Source organism: Bombus huntii, chromosome 3, assembly GCF_024542735.1.
Source record: "Bombus huntii isolate Logan2020A chromosome 3, iyBomHunt1.1, whole genome shotgun sequence".
NCBI lineage: Eukaryota > Metazoa > Arthropoda > Insecta > Hymenoptera > Apidae > Bombus > Bombus huntii.
In genome coordinates this window covers 20,291,070-20,313,273 of record NC_066240.1, presented here as the reverse complement: position 1 = coordinate 20,313,273, position 22,204 = coordinate 20,291,070, and the positions used below count along the sequence as shown (strand labels likewise).

At 36.3% G+C, this 22,204-nt stretch overlaps 1 protein-coding gene across 15 annotated transcripts in view; it reads right to left on the bottom strand.

Moving 5' to 3' along the window:
• Positions 1–22,204, bottom strand: part of LOC126863418 (synaptogenesis protein syg-2-like) — a 95,767-nt gene that overhangs the window by 27,890 nt on the left and 45,673 nt on the right. For 10 of the 15 annotated variants that reach the window (XM_050613544.1, XM_050613543.1, XM_050613550.1 and 7 more), the window contains one exon: positions 20,352–20,390. The exons of 2 other annotated variants lie outside the window; for them this stretch is intronic. In XM_050613544.1, coding sequence (XP_050469501.1) covers positions 20,352–20,390 — 39 coding nt within the window. Of the gene's footprint in view, positions 1–14,210; positions 14,395–20,351; positions 20,391–22,204 lie in introns of all 15 variants that reach the window. 3 more of the 15 variants (XM_050613541.1, XM_050613542.1, XM_050613545.1) reach the window with 1 other exon arrangement.

The following is a 22,204-nucleotide window of genomic DNA, read 5'->3' as shown; positions in this document are numbered from 1 at the left end:
GTCGTTGTTAACTCGACGTTAGTTCGACGAAAAAGCAAGTCATACAGTTTGAATAGAAGGCGAAAGAACGATTCTTTGTCACAATAAAATCGCCATTATTCACGGGTGACTGCCAGGGAAAGAACTGCTCACAGAAGTACAATGAAGACAGCACAAGAACATTCTTGCTAGACCAATGTACTGAAAGCATAACGATCCGAAGGAGAGTGTAAGGTGTAAAGGAAAGAAAGAACACGAAGCTCGATTTACATCGGGCACATTAATGCTCAACTGACTAAACCAGCTCCCAAGCAATGGCGTACTGGCAATAAAGTCTTGCAATGTCGACAGTTTTATTTGCCTACACCCTTGCACGATTCCTCGTTTCACACCTGGATGCATTTGAACTTTTACTACCTCCGTGAATACTTCGTTTGATAAAAACGCAAACGATTCAACGATCGAGGCCGTTCTCCTAGAAAAATCCATATTAGAGTTTCAAGAAAACACGAACCCGAGATACGCGGCTTTTTCTAGTACAAAAAATGTCTGTTTAACATATTTTACATTTCGAGACACTCTGGGTGATGCGATTTATAGTCTTTCCTTTATACAAGTAGAACATTGAAAAATAATTGTATCCGCGAACGCGATCAAATTATGAAAATACATCGTATATTCTATGTTATTTTGATATATCAATTTAACATATCAATCAGAACGCCTAGCTCCTAGTTACAATTTCCTTACGAAGTCGATCCATTCAAACGAGACGAAATGTCACTTTTATTGTAATTAGACGAGAAATTCTATGAGAGCAAAAAAAAAAAAAACAGATGTAAAAATCAAAAATGAATTTTTTTAAATGAATTATTCCTTTGCAAAGAATAATGTTTCTCGTAAAATACGATTGTACGATACAATGCGATACGATTGTACTTTTCATTCCAAGTAAGTAAGTAAGACATATTCGTATGACTAGCGTGAAACTAACAATTTATGTTCTTCCCGTGTGCCTGTTATCGATGTATTTACGTAAGCAAAAAGGTAAATATAATCTTACAAATAAACTTGAAAATGTTTTTCTTTTGGGCTTTAAAACGAGCTCAAACATGTAGATAGTTTTTGGACAAAGATGGTAATAACGATAGTAATAGAAATATTTTGCGATTGACACGACAGCGCGACGATCTGTTTCGTTCAATTTTCTCTTCCAAATTTTATCCTCGAAATTTATCGTGAACAAGAAACTGAAATTTCACGTAGCTGAATTTTTTCAAATTATTAACAACTCTTATGGTATAATGTTCCACAAAAATTAGCGATTAAAATGATCAAACCACTAAATTATTCTTACATCATTCTTACATGTTATGTAACATTTGAAACATATTATTTACAACAATTAAATCGTTAATTGAATTCTCTACTATTCCTGAACGCTATACCGATGATTCTCTAAGACCGTTTTTGTGGGGAAGATTGTGCATTAAAAAGTTATGCGAGAAAATACAAAATTGTCGAGAGAGCTTTAAACGATGAAAATATGAGTCGTTTCTACGGCGTAAAATCATTTATGCATTCTTTCTCTTCCCAGTGATTCCATTTTAACCGTGTCTTTCCTTTTTTCTTTTATTCTCGACCCGCAATCTCTTACCTCAGTCCCTTTAAATTCCAGTTAATATTAGATGAAAGCTACCAGATTAAAAATGGGTATTCTTCGTAGCAACCCTCAGCCAACTTTCCAACCAAGCGGTAACTGATATTCTTCCCGCTCTCTCCTCCTCCTCCTCCTCCTCCGCCACCACCTTCCTTTCCCCCAACCACCCACTCACCCACCGCACCCCCTCCATTTTCATTTCAACCAACGAATTTTCAAACTTTGTTTTCGCTACGCAAATGCCCCAGTTTCATTATATTCGAATACCAATTTTGCAAAGTACTGTTAAATTTTTATCAAACATTTCTAAATTTCATCATTTTCTTCCATTCTTTCTTTTATTCTATCGTATTTTGTAATTTTTAAATATTCGACTAATTTATATTTTAACCATTGAAATGATCAACAACATATGATGTACATAATATTATACAATATGTTGAAATAAAGTATGTATACAGGATTGTTAAATATTCGAAATACTTGAAGAAGAACATTTTATCCTGGGTAAGATATTGATAAGCCTTGTTATTGCGAACCTTTATCGATCAAATCAGGTTCTAGTTTACAAATTTATCTAAAAAGGTAAAGTGAAAAGTTTGAAACATTTTTCCGAGGTGAATCTTATTCTTGATAACAAAGTGATCAGGCTGACACGCGATAAATAAGAGTCGATTGGATTTCTACTGGCAAAGGTAAAAGTTTGACTCCAATAATAGGACGGTAGAGGTGACTAATTCTCTTGCTTCTATCGTCGATTATCCTTAACTGTTCATGTCTTTCTCTTCGGCTGATTCGACTAGTAACTTCTGGACTAACCGGATTAACCAACCCTCTGACGACGGAAACGGTTCTGTTCTCTCTCTGCTGTCGTAATTCGTCGTTCATCCAGAGTTTATCCTCCGAGACGGTGTTATGATAAAAATTGTCTATTTTGCTAGAAACTCATTGTCAGTTGACGTAAGCTGTTGTATTATACATGAACTTTCACGAAAAAGTAGCGAAAAAGGTTGCACTGTAATTTCAAGTGATATTTTCCTTGGGATATTATATCACATACGTTATGTTATATTGGGATATTATATTATATATATTATATATTTCAAGTAAGACATACGTATAGTTTTGTCGCCAGAAAGAGAAATTATCCTTTTTCAAATTCAGAATCGAAATATCTTAATAATAAAATTGTGAAAGGACGAACAAGAAGGAAGTGACTGAAGCGAATGTAACAGATGAAAGTAGAGTGTACAGTATGTACATATATCAAAGAAGAAAAAGAATGTCAAATATCAAATCCACGACCTTTCATGACAATATTCGTAATATGATACTTGGTGTTTTGTGATTTTAAAAAGTGCAGCACACGTTGTAAAATAGTAAATCTTGTAGACATAGCTAAAAGCATATTATCGAATATTGATTTATTTCAATCCATTCCACAAATTAATCGTCTACAAAGAGAATTTTGTGCCTGTAATAAATATTTTATCATAAGCTCAAAATTATCAGCAATATTAAGAATTTAGAGTCCTTCGTATTGCATCCAGAGATGCAAAATAAGATGGATTAGAAACCCTGTTATATAGGTACATACATGTATATTATCTGCACAAGCTTTTAGAATATTTTAACCAGATTTCAAAACATTGTTTTCGTTTATAATTCTTCTAGATTTACTTTCGTCGAGTATCCGCGAGTATCCACGAGTACACGTTATTTTATACGAAAGTAGCAAATTTTAAAACACTTTTTATGAATATGATGAAATGAACACAATGCAGTGTAGCTATGTGACATTTGATCGAATTTAAGAGGGGGACGGAAAATGGTCCCAATGCTCTGAGTTTCCATTTATCTCGGGGATCCGTTCCCGAAGGAGCCGTCAACGTCGTCAGGAAGATCTTTCTCGAATTATTGCCAGAGACCTAGCTTCGTAGATGTACTCTCGCAAGGATTGACCGCGTTGGGATCTGGCATCGAGTTCGATCAAATATAAATCGCGAATCCTAGCTTAGCGGCCGTCCCATTCTTCGATATCGAAGTCAATCCTAGTTTACAGTCTGCGTACATCTTGCAATAGATCGAGAAACCATCGAATCCGCGATCCGATACATACATATTTCAAAAGGAAATCAATAGAAAAGGAAAATTCTTTCTTCTATCGATTTTCGCGATACGACGATCGCCTTAGTCACTTTACTTTTAACGAAAGCGGGAAACATCCTGGAAAAATTAGTTTTGAAACAAATCTTCAAATTACAAGACTACGTGCTTTATGTAATTGCGATTGTGACTCCTTTGTAATTAACTCTGTAAACCAATCTGTAGTGGCTATTCTTCCCTATATGAGAGAAATTTGTAATTGTTAATTAGATTTAAGTCCACTAAAAGATATTACAAAAGAAATAATCGAGTAATCTTAATCGTAGCTTAATCGTTTCATTCTGCGGAATTAACATCGTTAGTCTAAAAATTCATTCATTTTAAGTGGATTTAAGTTTCAAGTACTTATTTCCATATCCTGTTTATCCTTAATAATTGAATAACTAAGACAACATAACGTTCCAGGATATTGAAAAGTACCGCTTAAAAGTGATACACATATTTGTGTAATCTAAATTACTGCGATTTTCACGAGTTTTACATTGCTTTAATAGAGTATTTTTACACGATATCAACTATTTTACACATTTTAGATAAGCACGTATATATGCGTCAACAGTTGACCACAGAGATGGCATTAAAAAATTTAATTTCAAAGGTTACCATTGCGGAGGTTTAATTTAATTTCCGTAAATCGGATTTTTCACTCCAGAAATGAGTTCACTTGCTCGCCCAGCATCCAATTTAAAAACAGAAAAATACTAAACAGTGTTTTCCCTTTCGTATATTAATTGTGAAGCTTCGTTTCAGTATGTACATTAGAATTGTCATGATACAACATCGCTTTATTTACATTTGTATTACAATTGTACGCATACCACTGAAATATCCGTTGAAAGCATTAATCGAAAAACATGTTGTAAATCACTTTTGCCATTAGTAAATGTTAATTTGTTCGGGCATTTGTTTAATAAACGATATATATATATATATATATATATATATATATATATATATTATAATATATCAATTATAAAATATATTAATTGGCAGATGATTGAAAATAATGGATAATAATAAAACTTGAGAAGCAAGTGATTGATATTACGTAGATTTCGTTTAAAATGACAAAACAAAGAAAATAAATATGTATTTATAATTTCTAAGCCATTTTTTAAATTAGTTTCGTGATTAGAATTGTAAATTGGTTCCTATAATTTATTTATTAAATATATTATCTTAACTCGTGCGTTTTTAAATAAACTTTATGAGATCTAATGTCTAAATGAAATAATGAAACATGGTAAATTGAAAGGAGACGTTTTGGAAAATTCAAACAGAGAAAACACGATTAGAAGAAATAGATTTGTGAAAAGCTAAAAGATATAAAGTATTTATCTTGAAACTGAATAACTTTCTTAGCAGTTCGCGATAAATATGACAAACATATGTATGTGTAATAGCTAAGGAAAATCGTTTCGGCGATTCTGTACATAAGCAAATGAGTTGTGTACATGATCTGTTGTATTGTATGATATACGAATGATGTCAGTGACGGTAAATTGTTCGTGGTTTCGATCGATTGCGGTAAGAAATAAATAAATAAAAAATAAAATAAGTTGTGTTAATAAAATGTTACTCCACGTAAAATGGAGTGCTTGTAATTTCAGAATACATTTCGGATATTGTGAAAAGCAAACTGAAAATATCTGTAAATTACGTATATACATACATACATATATGCATGCAGGAATTCAGACACGCGCATCTAACGCAAGTACTTTTCGGACTCGAACAAGTCGATTAGCATAGAGATTGAGTCGTGGCTGTTTATGCAAATGCAATACGGTAGTAAAGGTAGTAGCAGTAATTGACGTCTAGGTCGTCAACGACGATGACGTAATTTCGACTTAAGAATTGAATCGATCTTAGGGGCTGTCTTTTTCCTTCCAAAAAAATGTCTGTAGTGTGTAAGGAGAGAAATGAAATTTTTGAACTAAATTGCGAAAGCAAATTAAAAATCCTATTTTTAGACGGAAAACTGTGAAAAGATTAGTACATAATTTGAGATATATATATATATATATGAAATCGAGAATCTAAACAGGCATTCCAATTAATAGAAATTAACCAATCGTAATTCTCCGCTTATCATTCTCAATATTCACTACACTCGGTCCCAGAAATCGAAATTGAGCGTTTCTCCAGTCGTTAAAAGTTTTATGCTAGATAGTCGTTAAAACTTACACAACTGGACAGCTCTGTCCAGTGAACATTGATGATCTTGCGTGCGATACAAGAACTACATTACATGATTATTCATCAATGATATCATTTCAATCTTAGGAACTCATTGCCCATTCAGTATCGACTCAAATCATTTTTACAATTCAATTGATTTTTACAACTCAAATTTACAATCTTAAAATCAGTTACTCAAGCTTATTTATTCATTTTCAAATAGATATATTCACGGCTATCTCTTTGATAACGCTTTGTTAACTCGGTTTTGGGCTCTTTGGTAACTGTGTTTTATATAAATGACTGTTTGAACTGAGTTACTAGCACTCAACACAGCAGTTCTTGATTCAAAATGCTATGTTAATCTTTATCGTAACTAATTGTTATTCCCTTGTAATTAGTTTGTAATAGGTATAGTATTAGTATTATTCGCTATTATTATTATTATTACTATTAGCATTATTCGATGTAATTTGAATTATTTGCTAAAAATGTTCATCGGCACATTTTTTCTCTTAACAAATTGATTTCGTATTGCGATTCAGTTGTAATTTCTATCGATACGTTCGCGTAGAATGTGATTAACACGACGCAAAATTTATTTTCATGTGTTAAGAAAGACACATAATGGTAAGTACAAAATGTTAATTGAGAAATGATCGATAAAAACGATCGATCGTTTGGGCTGGATCGAACTACCTGCCAGAATGATATAAGTCGATGATAATCAATTGAGTGACTGGAGGTAGTATGTGTCTGTTGGTAGGTCTATTCGCTAGTACAGATCGGCAAAGGACACCGTCAACGCCATTAACATCGACATTAGCATCAGCATTAGCATTAGCATTAACGCCAGCACTGTACGGGTAGGAGCGTCGCGTCTATGCCCTCTGTCCACCCGTTGCCACCTACATGCGTCCACGCAAAACGGCTGGTTCGTCGTTTAAGCGGACCTGCCATGATTTACTTTACATCGAACATGTCTAATATCATGTTCGGATTCGTACAGTCAAATCAATTGATACGACAGACAGTTTTACAATACCAAACCTATTTGAAACCAATTTAGAATTTATCGACAACATCGAGTTTTTTTCATTATCAAGCAATCAGAGAAATTCCATAGACCATTAGTCGTAGATCAATGCTTGTAGATTCCATGTATAAATTATTTTACTATTTCCCGCAAAAATGTCTCTTACGTTTGATATTATTTGCCTAAAATTTCAAAATATCAATGCGGTATTATTGCTGTTTCGGTTATATATTACTGTTATATATGTAAAGTATAAATACAGATACATACATATATATCCATCGTTGGGTAATTTTTTCAAAATTATTATTTATCAGTTATTAGCGTACTTAATGTTCTGGCAGTTACATTTCCGCTGAAACCTTGCCAGCATACGTGTATGTTAATAAATGTAAGGAAGCTATTGTGTAAGGCTTATAAAAATTGTCTATTCAAATGTTATAAACCACGAAATAGGGGTTAAAGTGGTTAACGAGTTTTTTTTTAAATAAATAGACGATTAAGTTAATTGTGCGAGTCATTGGGATGCGTAAACGTAAATGCGAAATGAAAGTGAAAGCCGGTCTTGGCGCCCACCGTGGGAGACACCGGTATATCCGCGTTCTCATTGCGAGGTAGAGACGTAGTATATCGGCGTTGAAAGCCGAAAGATGAACTATGCCTCGCGAGGATCGAATGAGGGGAAGCCCAAATAGAGGTCCATAGCGATTCTCACGTGCGAAGATATTAGGTTTGTCAAGTAAGTCTAAATCAAGTAATACGATTGTACAGAAAATGAGAGATGAGAGGTGTCTGATAGGTTTTTCCAAATTTCACGTTCGTCGGTGACCGATGACTGCGACGTGGCTTTCTCGAAATTTCTGCAGTGTATCCCAAAGGCGGGCAGTTTATAACAGCATTGTTCCATCAGCCGGTGGCAATTAACAGTACACACAATTACCTGGCGCACATCAGCCGACTGCGAAACAACCTGGAATTTCCTTTAATTTTCAGACAGTGTAATTATATTGTTCCCGTGTATACGTGTCGGAAAAGTTAAACTTCTCACGTCTCCAATAATTAATCGTCGTATGTACATTGTACAAGCAACGTATCCATAGCAAATAGATCTTCTTTCTCTTATGGAAACATAACTCGATTGATTTCTTAACTCGTCGTTAAATGATACTGAGTTGCGAGAGGTAACGTTACAAGTGACTTCTTTGAAATCTTCGATGATCGTAAAACTGTAGAAGGATTTATTTATTGAATCCAAACTGTTCGAAAATTCAAGCGTTTAAGGAGACAAACAAAGTGATTTGACAATAATCGACGCTGTGATGAACCCAATCAGTATAGAAAATGTAATTTTTTTATGATTTGCGATTATGTGAGAAAATGCGGGCCTATTTGTTATACCAGTCGGATCTTCGCATTCTTTCGCTTGGCTATCTTCTCATAAATGCACAGTAATTATTGGAAATGTTCAATTAAACAAGGGAATTAAAAAGAAAGTATAGCAAATTCTTAGGAATAAACGTGTTACAAAAGTGTACAACGGCTACCATACATTCGTGGCTTTAAGGACAATTGTGCCGGCGTATAATGAGTTGTTGCTTCGCGAATTCGCTGAACTTTATAAAGTCTATCGGAAGATTTTCGAAAGATTATTTAATTAACGGTCGTTGCTGACGCCAAGTATCGAATAACGAATCAGCAGATAGGGCAGGTGACCATCGACAACCGTTGATTGCATTTATGTACCGGTAGTGCATCTATACTGTTTGTTGCTATTTCGGAAGTAGGTCCGAATACTTTTGTCCAGATATCGCTTACCCTTTCCCCTCCGATACCATAGAAACATATCGATTCGAATTTCCTTGCACTCTCAGAAAATCATATATTTTCGGATACCACTTTCGAAAGGCGTTTGAGAAACCACACAAGTTCGAGTGGAACTCGCGATGGAATTGCTTCAACGTCCTGCAGAATCATACACAACATTCGCTGGAACCACCGTGCGCTTACTCGAGTTGTGGCCTTCGTATGTCTAACGTTATTAGTACATAACTATCTTTTAAAGTCTTAGATATCTTAAAAAATCTTGGTTTTATCTCACACAAAACCACGCATTGTGGGCAAGAGAAAATCAAGGAATATTTAATTTAAACTGTATAAAAAATTGTTGTGTACGATGGAAAAGTAACTCAGTAAAAAGATATCATGAAAATTGTTAAATTTTGTAACGCTAACAAACTTCAGAATTAACCTAATAAACGGACAGGAGTAGTTCTAAATTGCGAAATTTATCTTTATTTCACCTATTCCAGGGAACGTAAGCGGAAATAATACCTCAGCATCGTGTAGAAAGAATTATTGGTATAATTGCATGTTACAACAATTTTGTATAATTGCAATACTGTGCCAGAGCGCTAAAATCGAAGTGACTCCGGTGAAAATGGACAATAAATTTCATACGAATGTCGTATGGTGCGGCATGGTAGAGTTGTAAAATGGTGATTTATTTACAATGCGAACTAATTGATTTACAATCGCGGCGATGACCGTGCAACCAATAGCGTACCACCAGCCGCAACTTGCCCAACCCTCGCATTCTCTGCCCTCTTCTTTTTTCAAGCTTGATCTACTGCTTTCTTTCTCTATTTCACTACTCTGTTTTGGCAATCGCATTGACAGAATTTTACGCAACGAATGCTGATATTTTTCAAACATTAGCGTACCTTGTTATAAAAGTTTGATACTCCCATTAATAATTGAATTATTTCAATTCCCGCGAATATACATATGCGTGACAAAGTGTGTTGATTAAATTATTCAATATTTTTGTGGCGGATCGGTATCAATAGGACGCAGACAGGTCGAGGCATCAACGCGGTGCAACAGCTCCCGGGCGATCCGCTGGTACCGCCAACACTAGAGGGCTACGACGACAACGAGTCTGTCTAACTCACTAGCGGTCGAATATACGAGCGATTGATGCAAATACCGCACCTAGCGAGACTCCCTCTACGTCTAAGGCAGGGACTACCGGGCATAGCCTTACTGACGAGTCCACCGGTAGTCCCGGGACGAAACGCACAACTCTCTTTTCATCCGCCACATTTTGTTGCTTCCGGGTAGGACAATAACGCATCCTATTCAAGATAGATTACAAACTACGAGACGTGATGAAAAGAATTGATCCCATAAAACAATAATTACGATATCGTTATTATTAATGGTTGCGTACGAATACCTTCGTTCCGATGAAACACTAGCATTATACGAATTTTCAATCGTTAGAAAAGAACTTTTAGTAATAATAATAATAATAATAATAATAATAATAATAATAATAATAATAATAATAATAATAATAATAATAATGTAAATGTTAATTTTAGGCGTTGAAAATAAAGCGAATAAACATTATTAAAAATGTATTTTTTTTTGCAGATAAAGATTTAACATTTTGGCTGCCGTGTGACAGGTCGGCTTGTCACATCCTGTCAAGCCCATTGTGTCGCATGACATGTCGCGGGTCGTGCCGCGGTGCTGCGCCGTATCGCGCTAGAGTAGACTGGAATCGAAAGTAACAATTCGACTTTGAAATACAAATTCGCAGAAAAACTGCGAACAGTTACGAAAAAACTGTACTCGGTGCGTTTGAACCATAGGTGTTCCATATTTCACATTGTAGTATAAATATGTGAAACTGATTGTGACGTACATATGTACATAATCTGTGATGATCTATCTCTCGAATAATCAACGTTTCTGTTAAACAATAATATTTCGGATACTTAATAATCAATATCACAACCATATCACAAGCAGTATGATTTTTCGCTATTAGTACGATTTGTCACAGTTTGGTAGTTTTGTTTTCTGATCCTTTATACATGCGTATCGCAATATCGAAAGCAACTAGTGATATAATTCTGCAGAAAAAGATAAAAATAATTAAAAGTTTCTTGAATAAAGAAGATATCTGTCGAAATCTTAATTACTATATATATGTATTTGTTGGCATATTTTAAAAAGGCCGTTTAATTCCACATTATACAAGCTTATTATACACGTATACTGTGCATGTATAGCTAAATATGTACACGATACGATCAATATAACCCTGTTTCTCAATTCCCTTTTTTTATAATTAACCACATAGGTAGTACTTTAATAGTGTACATAAACGCGACAAGATCATAATGTGCACAGTATGTGTGTATAAAGTATAGTTGAAAAATGTGTTTCACTTATATACGCTTATGTGCTATCAATACATGTAACGTGAAACATATGTATGTATGTATGTATTAAGTTGTCCGAAAAGTTCCTTTCGTTTTATATTATTCTATTTGTTTAGATTTGTTTGATTCTATTATTCTATTTGTTGAATTACATACGATTCATTTTGTTCTGTGACTCATTTTGTTTGTTGAGATAAACACCGCGACATTTCACAGGCTTGATTTCATGTTTGTATGAACGTGCATTGTTGTAAAAAACAGGTTTACGAAAGAAAGACACTTTCCGCACAACCTAATATGTATGTAAGTATGTATGTATAATGTATATTATTAAACGCAACGATTAAATCGTTTTACGAAGTAGAGCGTTTTTTGTGAAATTCGAAATTTACTTGCTGACAAGCAAGTAACGATGAATGGTCGCTGAGCAACGTATTAGAGTCTAGTTAAAACGAACGAGAGTATTGTCAGAAGCTATGTAACTGGCGATTTAGAACAAGGATTGCCACCTTATTGGACAATCGTACCGAGGTTTCTCCTTAATACCCACATATATCTCGATTACTTTGCTACTGTTTGACGCTATAAGCATAAAACAGCATAACCTTCTCGGTTAACGATAAGTCTACGTTGTTGTTAACTAAATCTGAAACCCAAGTCTAAAGAGATGAGTCCTTGGAGCCGAAAGGTATGGTACGTTATTTGTACAAGATTTCCCTAAGACCTAAGATACACGTATACACGTAGTAGGATATATTCGCGACAGTAAGATCTGGTAAGTTAACCACGAATCAGCAGTGGCTACTCAGCACGTTTTACCGTGCTGCGGCACGTTGAAACAATTTTTATTTTGCGCTGTTATTTCTTCGTCGCTCACTGATGCAGCGAGCACGTTGTTTCGTTGCATAAAAGAAGCGCGCGTCAATGACTACAGCCGACTCGTAGCTTTCCTCTTCTTCGTTAAACGCGGGCACAACATTTGAAAATCGCTTCTAGACTAAACAAAAATCTATCGCTGTCTATCGTATCCTACACAGCCGTTAACATCTTCCTACACTGCGGTTAGCGTCGCGCGTGCTACTCGTTTCTGTGGTTGCTGCGAATGTCTAAAAACCCATCCTTTCGCTGTCTTGATTTAATTCGTATATTGAATTAATACGCTAATGAGTGTATCGCTCCTTAGAAACAAATTCCGTAGATTCGATGTTTCAAAGGGAACTACTACTCCATAAGAAAAAGAAAGTACGAGGAAAACCACTCCATACGTAAGATCAGGGTTATGTTTGCAACCAAAAAAAAAAAAAAAAAATCGTCGAGCCGATCTAATAATTTGAGACTGTTTATGATTACATGTGTAAAATCCGTGACCCACCACTGCGGTTAATCGTTGCTTGTACCGTTATATGTACATATTGTTTCGTATCTACCGCGTCTTCTCCCGATATTTCATTGAGTAAAATAATTAATTTTTGAAAATTCCTTCGGAAAAGTTTTTCCAAGTTAGCACGTTATACGAAATGTTGTTTAAAACTTTAACCGCACGTAGCCTCGGAAAATCTGCAGAAAATCTTCAGAAAATTGGATATTTAATCAAAATAATTTCCATATAACGTTGCAGACGTGTAAAAAACGACGATTATTATAGAAATTGAGAATTCTTCGAAAATTCTTTAATAAATATTTGAAAACCTTGAAAATCCTCGAGCACTTGATAGAAGTAACAGAATAAATAATTTAATCATTAATGCTGCTGCATCGTCATTTTCTATAGAACTAGCGTTATTGTTATCACGCGTTTGTTCATCCATGCGAATCGATTCTTTGTTACTTTCATATTTCATCTATTTCTAATTTTCGTGTAATTCCAGGTGTAGGAGATTGTAACCAATTATTTCTAAATATTGTATGATCGTCAAACGATTATTTCCTTTGGATAAAACAATTTTAACATACGTTTTACATATTTATTGTTATCAAATCATCGTTCGCAAAGTTTCCTGATTATATATCTATACAATATGTACGTGTGTGTGTATGTATATATATATATACACATATATTATATAACCATGTTATATTATATATATAACATGGCATGTTTCATCTGTCATTAGCGATAATAATAGGCCCTTGAAACGGTTCTATTTACTTTTCATAATGGCTGTCTATCCCTATATTACTTATATTTATATTACTCCCTTATATTACAAGTTGCAGCGAAACTCATTTTCTTCGACAGTTTCTTTGCTTCGCTGCCGCGTTTGCTTAATTCCATTCGAAATGTTATTATTCTTCTTGCTAATCTTCAATGTTGTTGACTTCGCGTTGAGATATGAAAAATAGAATGATCAGCGTAAAGCGATCGAGTGTAGATTTCTAGCGACGAAATTGCGACGGGTTGGTAGTAAATCAAAGAAATCAATTCTGGAAACGAAAGCGTACACGTTCAACTACTCGATATACGATCAGCTATAAAACCTTGCTGTAACTACCACCTCGTGGCCGGGACAAAGGAATGAGACGTGCAGGTTGGCCAACGCCGTTCGAGAAAGAGGTGACTGGAGGATCGTGGAAAAGAGGTTTGGTAGAGACATAGGAAAACAGGACGAAACGCTGCAAATAGAGGAACGTGCCAGCAAAATGTGGAAGAGAAGAATAAAGAAGGATTAGGGAGAAGAAAGGGAGAAGAAAGGGAGGAAAAAGAGGGGAAGAACGCCGGAGACGGAATGAAAAGGCACACGAAGGAGATCGATTCGGCGTGGCATGTGAAGAAATTTGGCCGCTCGAAACTCGAAAATCAAAGGTTGACTACGAAGTGCCGTACAACAGACACCCGGCAAAGGTTGAAGGGGGAAAGAGGGAGAGGTTAAAAGGAGGAGGAGTCGACCGGTTGGACGTTCGTGGGTTGGTCGGTCGATTGGTTGGTCTCTTTTACTCTTTAGCGAAGCACAATGACCGGCTATTTGGCGATTCTTGGACCGTGCCGTCGTCGCCGCTGCCGCCGCCGCCGCCGCCGCCGCCACCCTCGGTTTAACCTCCCCCTGACCTCTCTGTACCGGATGACTCACCCATCCAACCATCGCAACGACGTATAACTTGACAAAGTGGAAGGAGTAGAAAGCATGTTTACAGCGGAAGACCTGCAAGTTTAGAATCCAAGTTTACAATCACAAACACGTTGATCTACCTTCTCTTTCCTCGGTGTGAGAGAAAGGAAAGAGATTGTGCGTACACTTTTGTTTCTCATGCGACCGATTCTTTTGCTTATTTTATTCCGTATGTTCGTAGATTTTACCAATAATTAAAATACTAGTCGAGATATTCTCACACGGCAATCGTCCATTCCAAATGGAACACTCGTCGAACTGTTGCCTGCTTTCTAGGTTAAATTCCCGTCTACCCAAATTATTTGATTTAGGGTGAAACATGAATCTCGAGGTGGCACATGAATCCCGGAAGTGGGTTTCATGCGGTTCCTCCGTACTAAATGCCTAGTTGATCCGGTTTTGCGTGCTTTATGGAGTGCAGGACCGTGCATCACTGGACGAAGGGACGAACGTGAGGCGCCATATTTCCAACGGATGTAGAACGATCGTGACTTCGTATCGCAAATGAAATCACGTACTCCGGCCGTTTAACACGGAAACGTATTCTACGTAAACGATTCCGTCTGCCTACGAATAAGCGACGAGATACGATCTAACCCCTACACCAAAGGGTATTTCTATGAATGTATGCATGTAAATTCAATAACGTGTGCGTACGCGTAGTCGAACCATAGACAGAGGAATGATCGCAAACTTGTACGGCACATACTCGCTGCATATGCATTTTCAATTCAATTTATTAACTAAACGTGCGATGACGCGTACATACGCGAACAGAATGAAAGACTATACGAAATACGCCTAACGACAAACTATGCGCCGAAAGGCAAGACGAATCGCGTTTGCCGTTTATCAATTCTACCACGTGTTGTCGTAAAAACGAATAGAACTGACGTTGTTTCGATGTAGGAAACACTGTTTCGAGGCGCCAGAAGCTACTACAGGCTTCGCCGTGATTTCTAACGATACTCTGTTTTATAGAAATATTTTCAAATGCAACTATTGTTACGATCCTTGCCATGTCCACACTCTGTTGCTGTCGATTTCAATTATCGTTGTGCCGGTTGCTTATTGGCAAATAACTTAACTGGGAATTTGATGAAAACAGAGATCCTATTCTAATCGAATCTACCCGTTTCTCCTGCTTTGGGTGTTGTTGCCTGCTATCTACAGAATGCTTAAGGGCCCCTGGCATACAAAACGGTGAGCGAATAAGTGGATTAAGCCACTGATTGTTAGTAAAAGGGGCCCGAAGATAAAATTCCTTGTTGTCACTCGGGTGGTTGTTAGATCTCGTAGATGAACGATACTCTAAAAAGTTGACACCGAAATTTATCCTAAATCGCCGCCCCATCGTCCCTTAGGTGTGGTGCAGCGAAGAGTTAGCGGTATAACCGAATTTACTAACTGGATTTAGCGGTACAAACGAAAGCTTGGATACGTTTGGCAGCTACAACTCGAGCCGGCGCTAGTTGCAATAATTCTGTTGTAACTGATATAGAGCGATCGTGTTGTTTAGTTACGTAATACGTTGGAATAGTATCTGATGTTGTAACAGTTTGTAATATTTAATTTTATATACGTGTACATATCTATCTAGAGTTACATATAGTATAGTAAGATATCGATTTATTGTAATTCAGTTATAATGTAATCAAATTCGTTCGAATTCCTGTAATTTTGAATATACGGATAGCCAAGTATTTCAGTCTGTTTATCAAAGTAATTTTCATAATAATAATAAAGATATGACGATGAATTTCCAAGTTACAAGTAATAATAACAAACTCCGGTGAAACTTCTGTTAATCAAATTTCACCAATTAATCCTTCCGTTTCTCTCTCGACGTATCATAAGAACTGATGGTTGTATTACACGCGGTTATCACGCACGATTACACGGACGCATTAAAAATCACACCAACTGAAATATGTAAGTGTAGGTCGATACCCGCTCAGCTATATATACGTATGTATTACATCTAACGATCGCATACATATACGTAAGATTCTAGAGACTGACTTCCATCGGACGAATAAATCGAAAAAAATAAGTCGTATATCGTTGATTCGATCTTACATTCTGACAAAATAATTGTTTTCAATTTTTATACAGAAGCACTGCCATCGCGGTTTAAAATTTTAATATTCCTCGGCTGTGTTTCGCATGGCAGATAGATTTGTACGGTACAAATACGGTGGAGAATGTTACAACGTACTCCGTCGTCGGACAGACAGATATCGTCAGACTAAAATCAATTGTAATCAGGACCAACGTATAAATCAAATCGTTCACGAAGGGGTAGAAAGCACTGTATAGCAGGTCGCTTCCTCTTGAATGATTTGTTACCAGTACACGCTTTAGGAAGCTCGGCATAGTGTCTTCCTCGCTTTTGTCCCCACCTCCTTCCGCAACTGTCACCGCTCTCCAAAGCCCATTACCTCACGAAGGAGAGCCAGAAGGAAGGCTGGCTGCCGTATCTAGATACGACGCGAGGGAAACTTCTTTCGTATCCTTTCAACTTTCGGCCACGAGGAAACAATATCCATTGCGTACGTGCACCGTGATATGAAACGATACCGTTGCGACGGATATTGGTTGCTACCGCTTGAAAGCATCCAGCAACTTACCTTTTTATAGCACCTGTCAATCGTTATTCTCGGATTTTATTTTCATTACTCTAAAACTCTAAACAGTCTAAAGAGTCTTAGGAAAACTGTACCGTGTCTTGATACTGCTCGTCGATATACGATATGTATAACGAACATGTACTTTTCTCTGTTACGATTATATACGTCATTTTTCACACTCATATTTAAATGAAGAAGTTGTACGAATTGGATTATTCTAACGTTAGTTGCGTGACAAATTTCTAGGAATACGAGTACAATCATACGATACAAGTATATTAAACGCGTTATATAGTAAGTCAATACGTCTTTAGTCGATTTCTTAATTTGTCCTCGGGTAATTTCCTATTTGTTACATTTATAAATCGGGTAGTACGTAGGAAATTTTGGATAAGGCACGTTTCCGTAATTCGCTGATTCAGTAGTTTCTATCGAAAAAGTTCGAACGATACGATACGATACGATACAACAGCAAGAAATTTTGTTAGCTCCGTATATCAGCACAGGCACATCGCAGATAGGGTTTCCTAGTGTTTCGTGCGAACCCAGACCCAAACTCGGGACACAGGTGTTGTCTCGTTGAAATTTCATCTCTCTCTTAGGAACGAATAAATCTAGCTCGATCTGTCTGCTCTCTCTCTCTCTCTCTCTCTCGCTCTCGCTATCCCTACTCAAGCACTCTTAACGTTTGCAAAAATAACCACTTTTTTACATATATAAAACGTAGAAATTACATTCATCTACAGGTTCGATCAAGACTCGGTTTCTTTCCTTATTCGCTCCGAATACTCGAATTGTCTTCAATCGTTGACTCCCTTTTACGACAGAAACGTACTTTGCTTTACGACTCGGGCTCATATTTTCATAATCACTTGCAGGAAAATTCTTTCCTTCTTTCAGAGGGAAGTTCTTGATCGATAATTTCGCTCTATAAGAATTAGAATATACGTTAGTTGGTATTCAAAATTCAGTCTATTCGAAGAGCAACTAAAGACTAGTTGTGGCTGAAATTAGCCGTGCAGGAGCTAATAAAAGCGAACAATCGTGAAACCGCGATTACCGATTGCATCTCTTGCAGAGTACGAAATTCAATGAACTTGGATATATGTAATATAGATAATTATGTACCGCGGTCCGATGCCTCCGCTACACGGGGCGAGAGGGTGAGAGAGAGTGAGGAGGAGACAGGACAGCGAGATCTAATACATATATTCACAGTGATACATACTGTTCCTTCGAAGGTTACTCTGTTCGAACGTTTTCTTGAAACGATATCTCGTTTGCTTTCTAGTCGCGGAGTAATTTTACGCCCGAGCGGTCATCTTGGAAGAACGACGCGGCGGTCAGGAACGTGAGAAGCCTCGTCGAGTGCACATCGACGGACGTCGCGTCGCGTTGCGTCGCGTCGCGTCGCGTCGCGTCGATGATACCGACAATGGTTGTTGAGAATATCGCGAATGTTTACCGCCCCGCAACGAGCAACGAGATTTGATACTCGAGGCGTCAGTCGAGCGACAATCTTGTCGTCGTCATCGTTGCTGCCGTTCTTCTCAAGAATCGCTTCGTAAAGCAATTTTTTACGAATATCCCTTTCAAGAATACGCGTATATACGTATATTTATTTATTTAATTTGCCTCGTCGCCTCGTCGCCTAGAAAATAATAAATAAATTTGATTTACGATTTACATAGCCTCCGACGCAACACGCATACAATCGTTCGTCGTCCGTCTCTTTTATCTTTCCGTGTCGTTGTCAAGAAATGTCGGTAATTATTTAAATGTTCCTTATTTAAATGTTATTTATTTAAATGTTTTCCTCCACGCTGATTTCAATGATTTTTGAGTACGTTATAAAACTCGACATCGTTCGTTTCGAACAATGTTTCTCCTCTCGCGTAAACGTCGACGGTGAACTCTGCCTATATCGTCGACATATCGTGCGTCCGTAACAACGTATGCGTTAGTATTGGTTGTCGGCCGCTATACGGCCAATACTGACGCGTGATTATAGGCAAAATTTATTAAGAGAGTGGGATATTTTCTTGCGAGGAAGATATTGTTCCAAATGTTGAAGTTTTACGACATATTCAAAAATCATCGAAATCGAACTTGAGGGTAAACTTTTAAATAATTAGCGAAATATTAATGACAGTAGATGAGTAGTAGATTAATGACGACATTGAAATGTAATTGTGAAACCTAGTTTCTGATTTTTAGTAAAAGTAAAGTAGAAAAAAGATTCATATAAATACATGTCAGATATGATGTTGGTTTCAAACTATAGCTTGCTTCGTGTTGCAATATAAAGATCGTACAGGTTATAGTTCCTTGCATTTCAGGCTCGGATCCACCCGATTACGAACAAAATTGCTTAAAAGTTGGTGCATAATCCAACAGTACAACCCAGTTGGTACATAATCTATTCGAGCCGGGACAAATTCCACAATCCATGATAAGTTGTATGGTGAAAGGATAAGTCGTATCGTTTGTCACCTACCTTCGGAAAAATTTCTTGCTATCGTGCTTATCATCGATGTAATGTATAAATAAAACTAGTAATGTAAATTGATAGGATAAGACGCGTTTTGTGTGATTAAAGTAATCGATTTCTGTAAATATATCATACGCTATAATTAAACGATATAAGCGTCGTTCGTAATGGTTAATTTGGCTGAACCGGTGTACAAACATTTTCACGAAATGTGCGTGTATAACGTACGAAAACATCCTACTAAAAGAAGATGTGATAATTTGTAATATTTTTATGCGGTGAAACATTCAACGTATAGAAGAAAAGAGAGTGTTATACATAATTTTCAGATATCGTCAAGTTTCGAATTACAGTTTGTACTTTGTACTGATACGCCTGCATTGAGTATAAAGTAATAAAATTGTTGTAACATGTATATAAAAGAAGAAAATTTCATACGAGAATTTTCTATTACATATCCGTCGATTATTCCCATCGATTTTACACGGATCATTTCGTGAGAACATTTCGTATGTTAACAACATGGCATTAATCGAATCGCATACATAGATACGGAAAAGAAGTTGGCATGGTTAAATGATGATGAAAACGCTAAAGGGAGAGATGACAAGAGATAAACGGGAAGGAGATAGCCGATAGATAGACAGAAAAATACACACAAAGCAGGAAATGAAACTGTACGGTCGTTATACGCATATACATATGCTATATGTTTAGATATTCCGATACATAAAGATATAAATATAGCTATAGTTATGGATAATATGAATGGAAACATAGAAATGTGGTTGAAATTACGGCAGACTTGGAAGAAAATATCTACAGACTATGTATGTAATTGTAATTGCAAACCAAACAAACCAACCAACCTCCACGGTAAGGCCTAGCAGAAAATGTTCGCGGGCCTCCTGTAACAAAAATATATATAAATCATAAGAAATTATCTGAGCACGGAAGGAAATAACGTATTTGTCTCTGATAATTGATATTTACTATAGTCTATTAGGATCTAATATTCGTATTACTAATAAAGGACGCATTACTAACAAGACGACGATAGACATTTATAAAGAGAGGGGAAAGGAGATCAAGATAAATCGATTTACTAGTTGAACGTCAAACTTGCAGAATGATGAGCAAGCAATGAACTATGTACTTTGTCAATTAAATTACAATCACTTGGAAATATAATATAACGAAAGCGGAAAATTGAAATGATTTGGTATTAATTGAATGAATGATCATAGTAATAATAACAATAATATTGTAATAATAGTAATAATGATGATAATCATAGGTATATATAGTATTAAAATTATTATAGTATGTAAATTATGTTAACTCGGAATGAAATTCAACGAGAACGAAAAGGTAGTCATATTGTCGTTTGACATCACCATAGGCACCACGCGCAATATGTCAGCTTATATGATCATGCTTGGAAAGTGGGTACGGTTGAATCTGGTAATGGGTACCGGGCGTGAAATAAAGTTTGCATCGCAAACTCGACGTTCGCAGTGATTAACCGACGCCAGAAACGGAAAACGGCTGAATTTAAAAAAAACCAAGTCGTTCAATTTTCCTGCAAACGAAAGTGAAATAAGATCGATATTTAGTTTAGCGTGTAATAACATGGTTATCGACGTGGTTCCGAGTGCTTCCGTTTCAAATTTTTAAATACTCTCATATAATTTTGAATTTTAATAAAAAGGCGTTTTAAAATTTGTTTTCAATTTAAAGTTTATTTCAGTATTTCCCCTCGTATTATCTCTCCTGTGTCTCACTTCTTTCGTCAGAAGCAAATTTACGAACAGTTTAAATGTTTCGATCCAAGTAAATTAAAGGTTAACCGATTTGTACGTATTTCCATTTTATTGCGAGTTATGAGATATTCACAATGAAAATAAAGAACAAAAAGGAAATCACCAAAGTAAAAAGAAAGTGTATACCATAACAAAGATCCTTTATCTTATACAGTATACAAGTGTATATACACATACATACGTATACTCGTACAGGTTATTAGTATGCGGGTGTCCCAGTTTTAAGTGATCAAACTGTGGCGGTATGTTGCACGAGTGGAAAGTGTGGTAGGAAAAAGTGTTATTATATAAACACAGGTCTGTGTCATCGTACACTTTCCGTTGTTGTCTCGTAAAACAAAATAAGCATGAAATTCGCAGAGTGATAAACTCAATCTGCCTACAATGTCAAGCTAGTGTATTTCAAAGGGAGGAAACTTTGAAATGGGAACGTAAAGATGTAAACGCCGAATGCATACTAATTCGCCCGCTCGTCGAAGATCTCGTCGTAACGGCATACTCCATGTAAACATCTACGACATTATTACACTATTTTGCGATGCGTATCAACAACGAATTCCGCTCTATCGTCCTTAATTTTCATATTTCTTCTACAACTTTTTTACAAAACGTTTTTAGATTAACGTTTATATTCGTTGTACCTCGTTTCTCCTCGTTTCTATCCGTATAACATGCTGCTGTGGTTTGATCATTTAAAACCGCGACACCCTGCATAATATACAACGCGTATTACGTATACGCATAATAAAATATCTGATAAACTGTTATTGAGTAAGTGAGCGTGGAAATCGTGGAAATTCTTAAGAAGATTGGAACTTTGAAATTATTAGTAACAAAGCCAGTGGTGATAGAGTGAATAAAATTTTACATGCGAATCTTACGAGCGATGAGCCGATTAA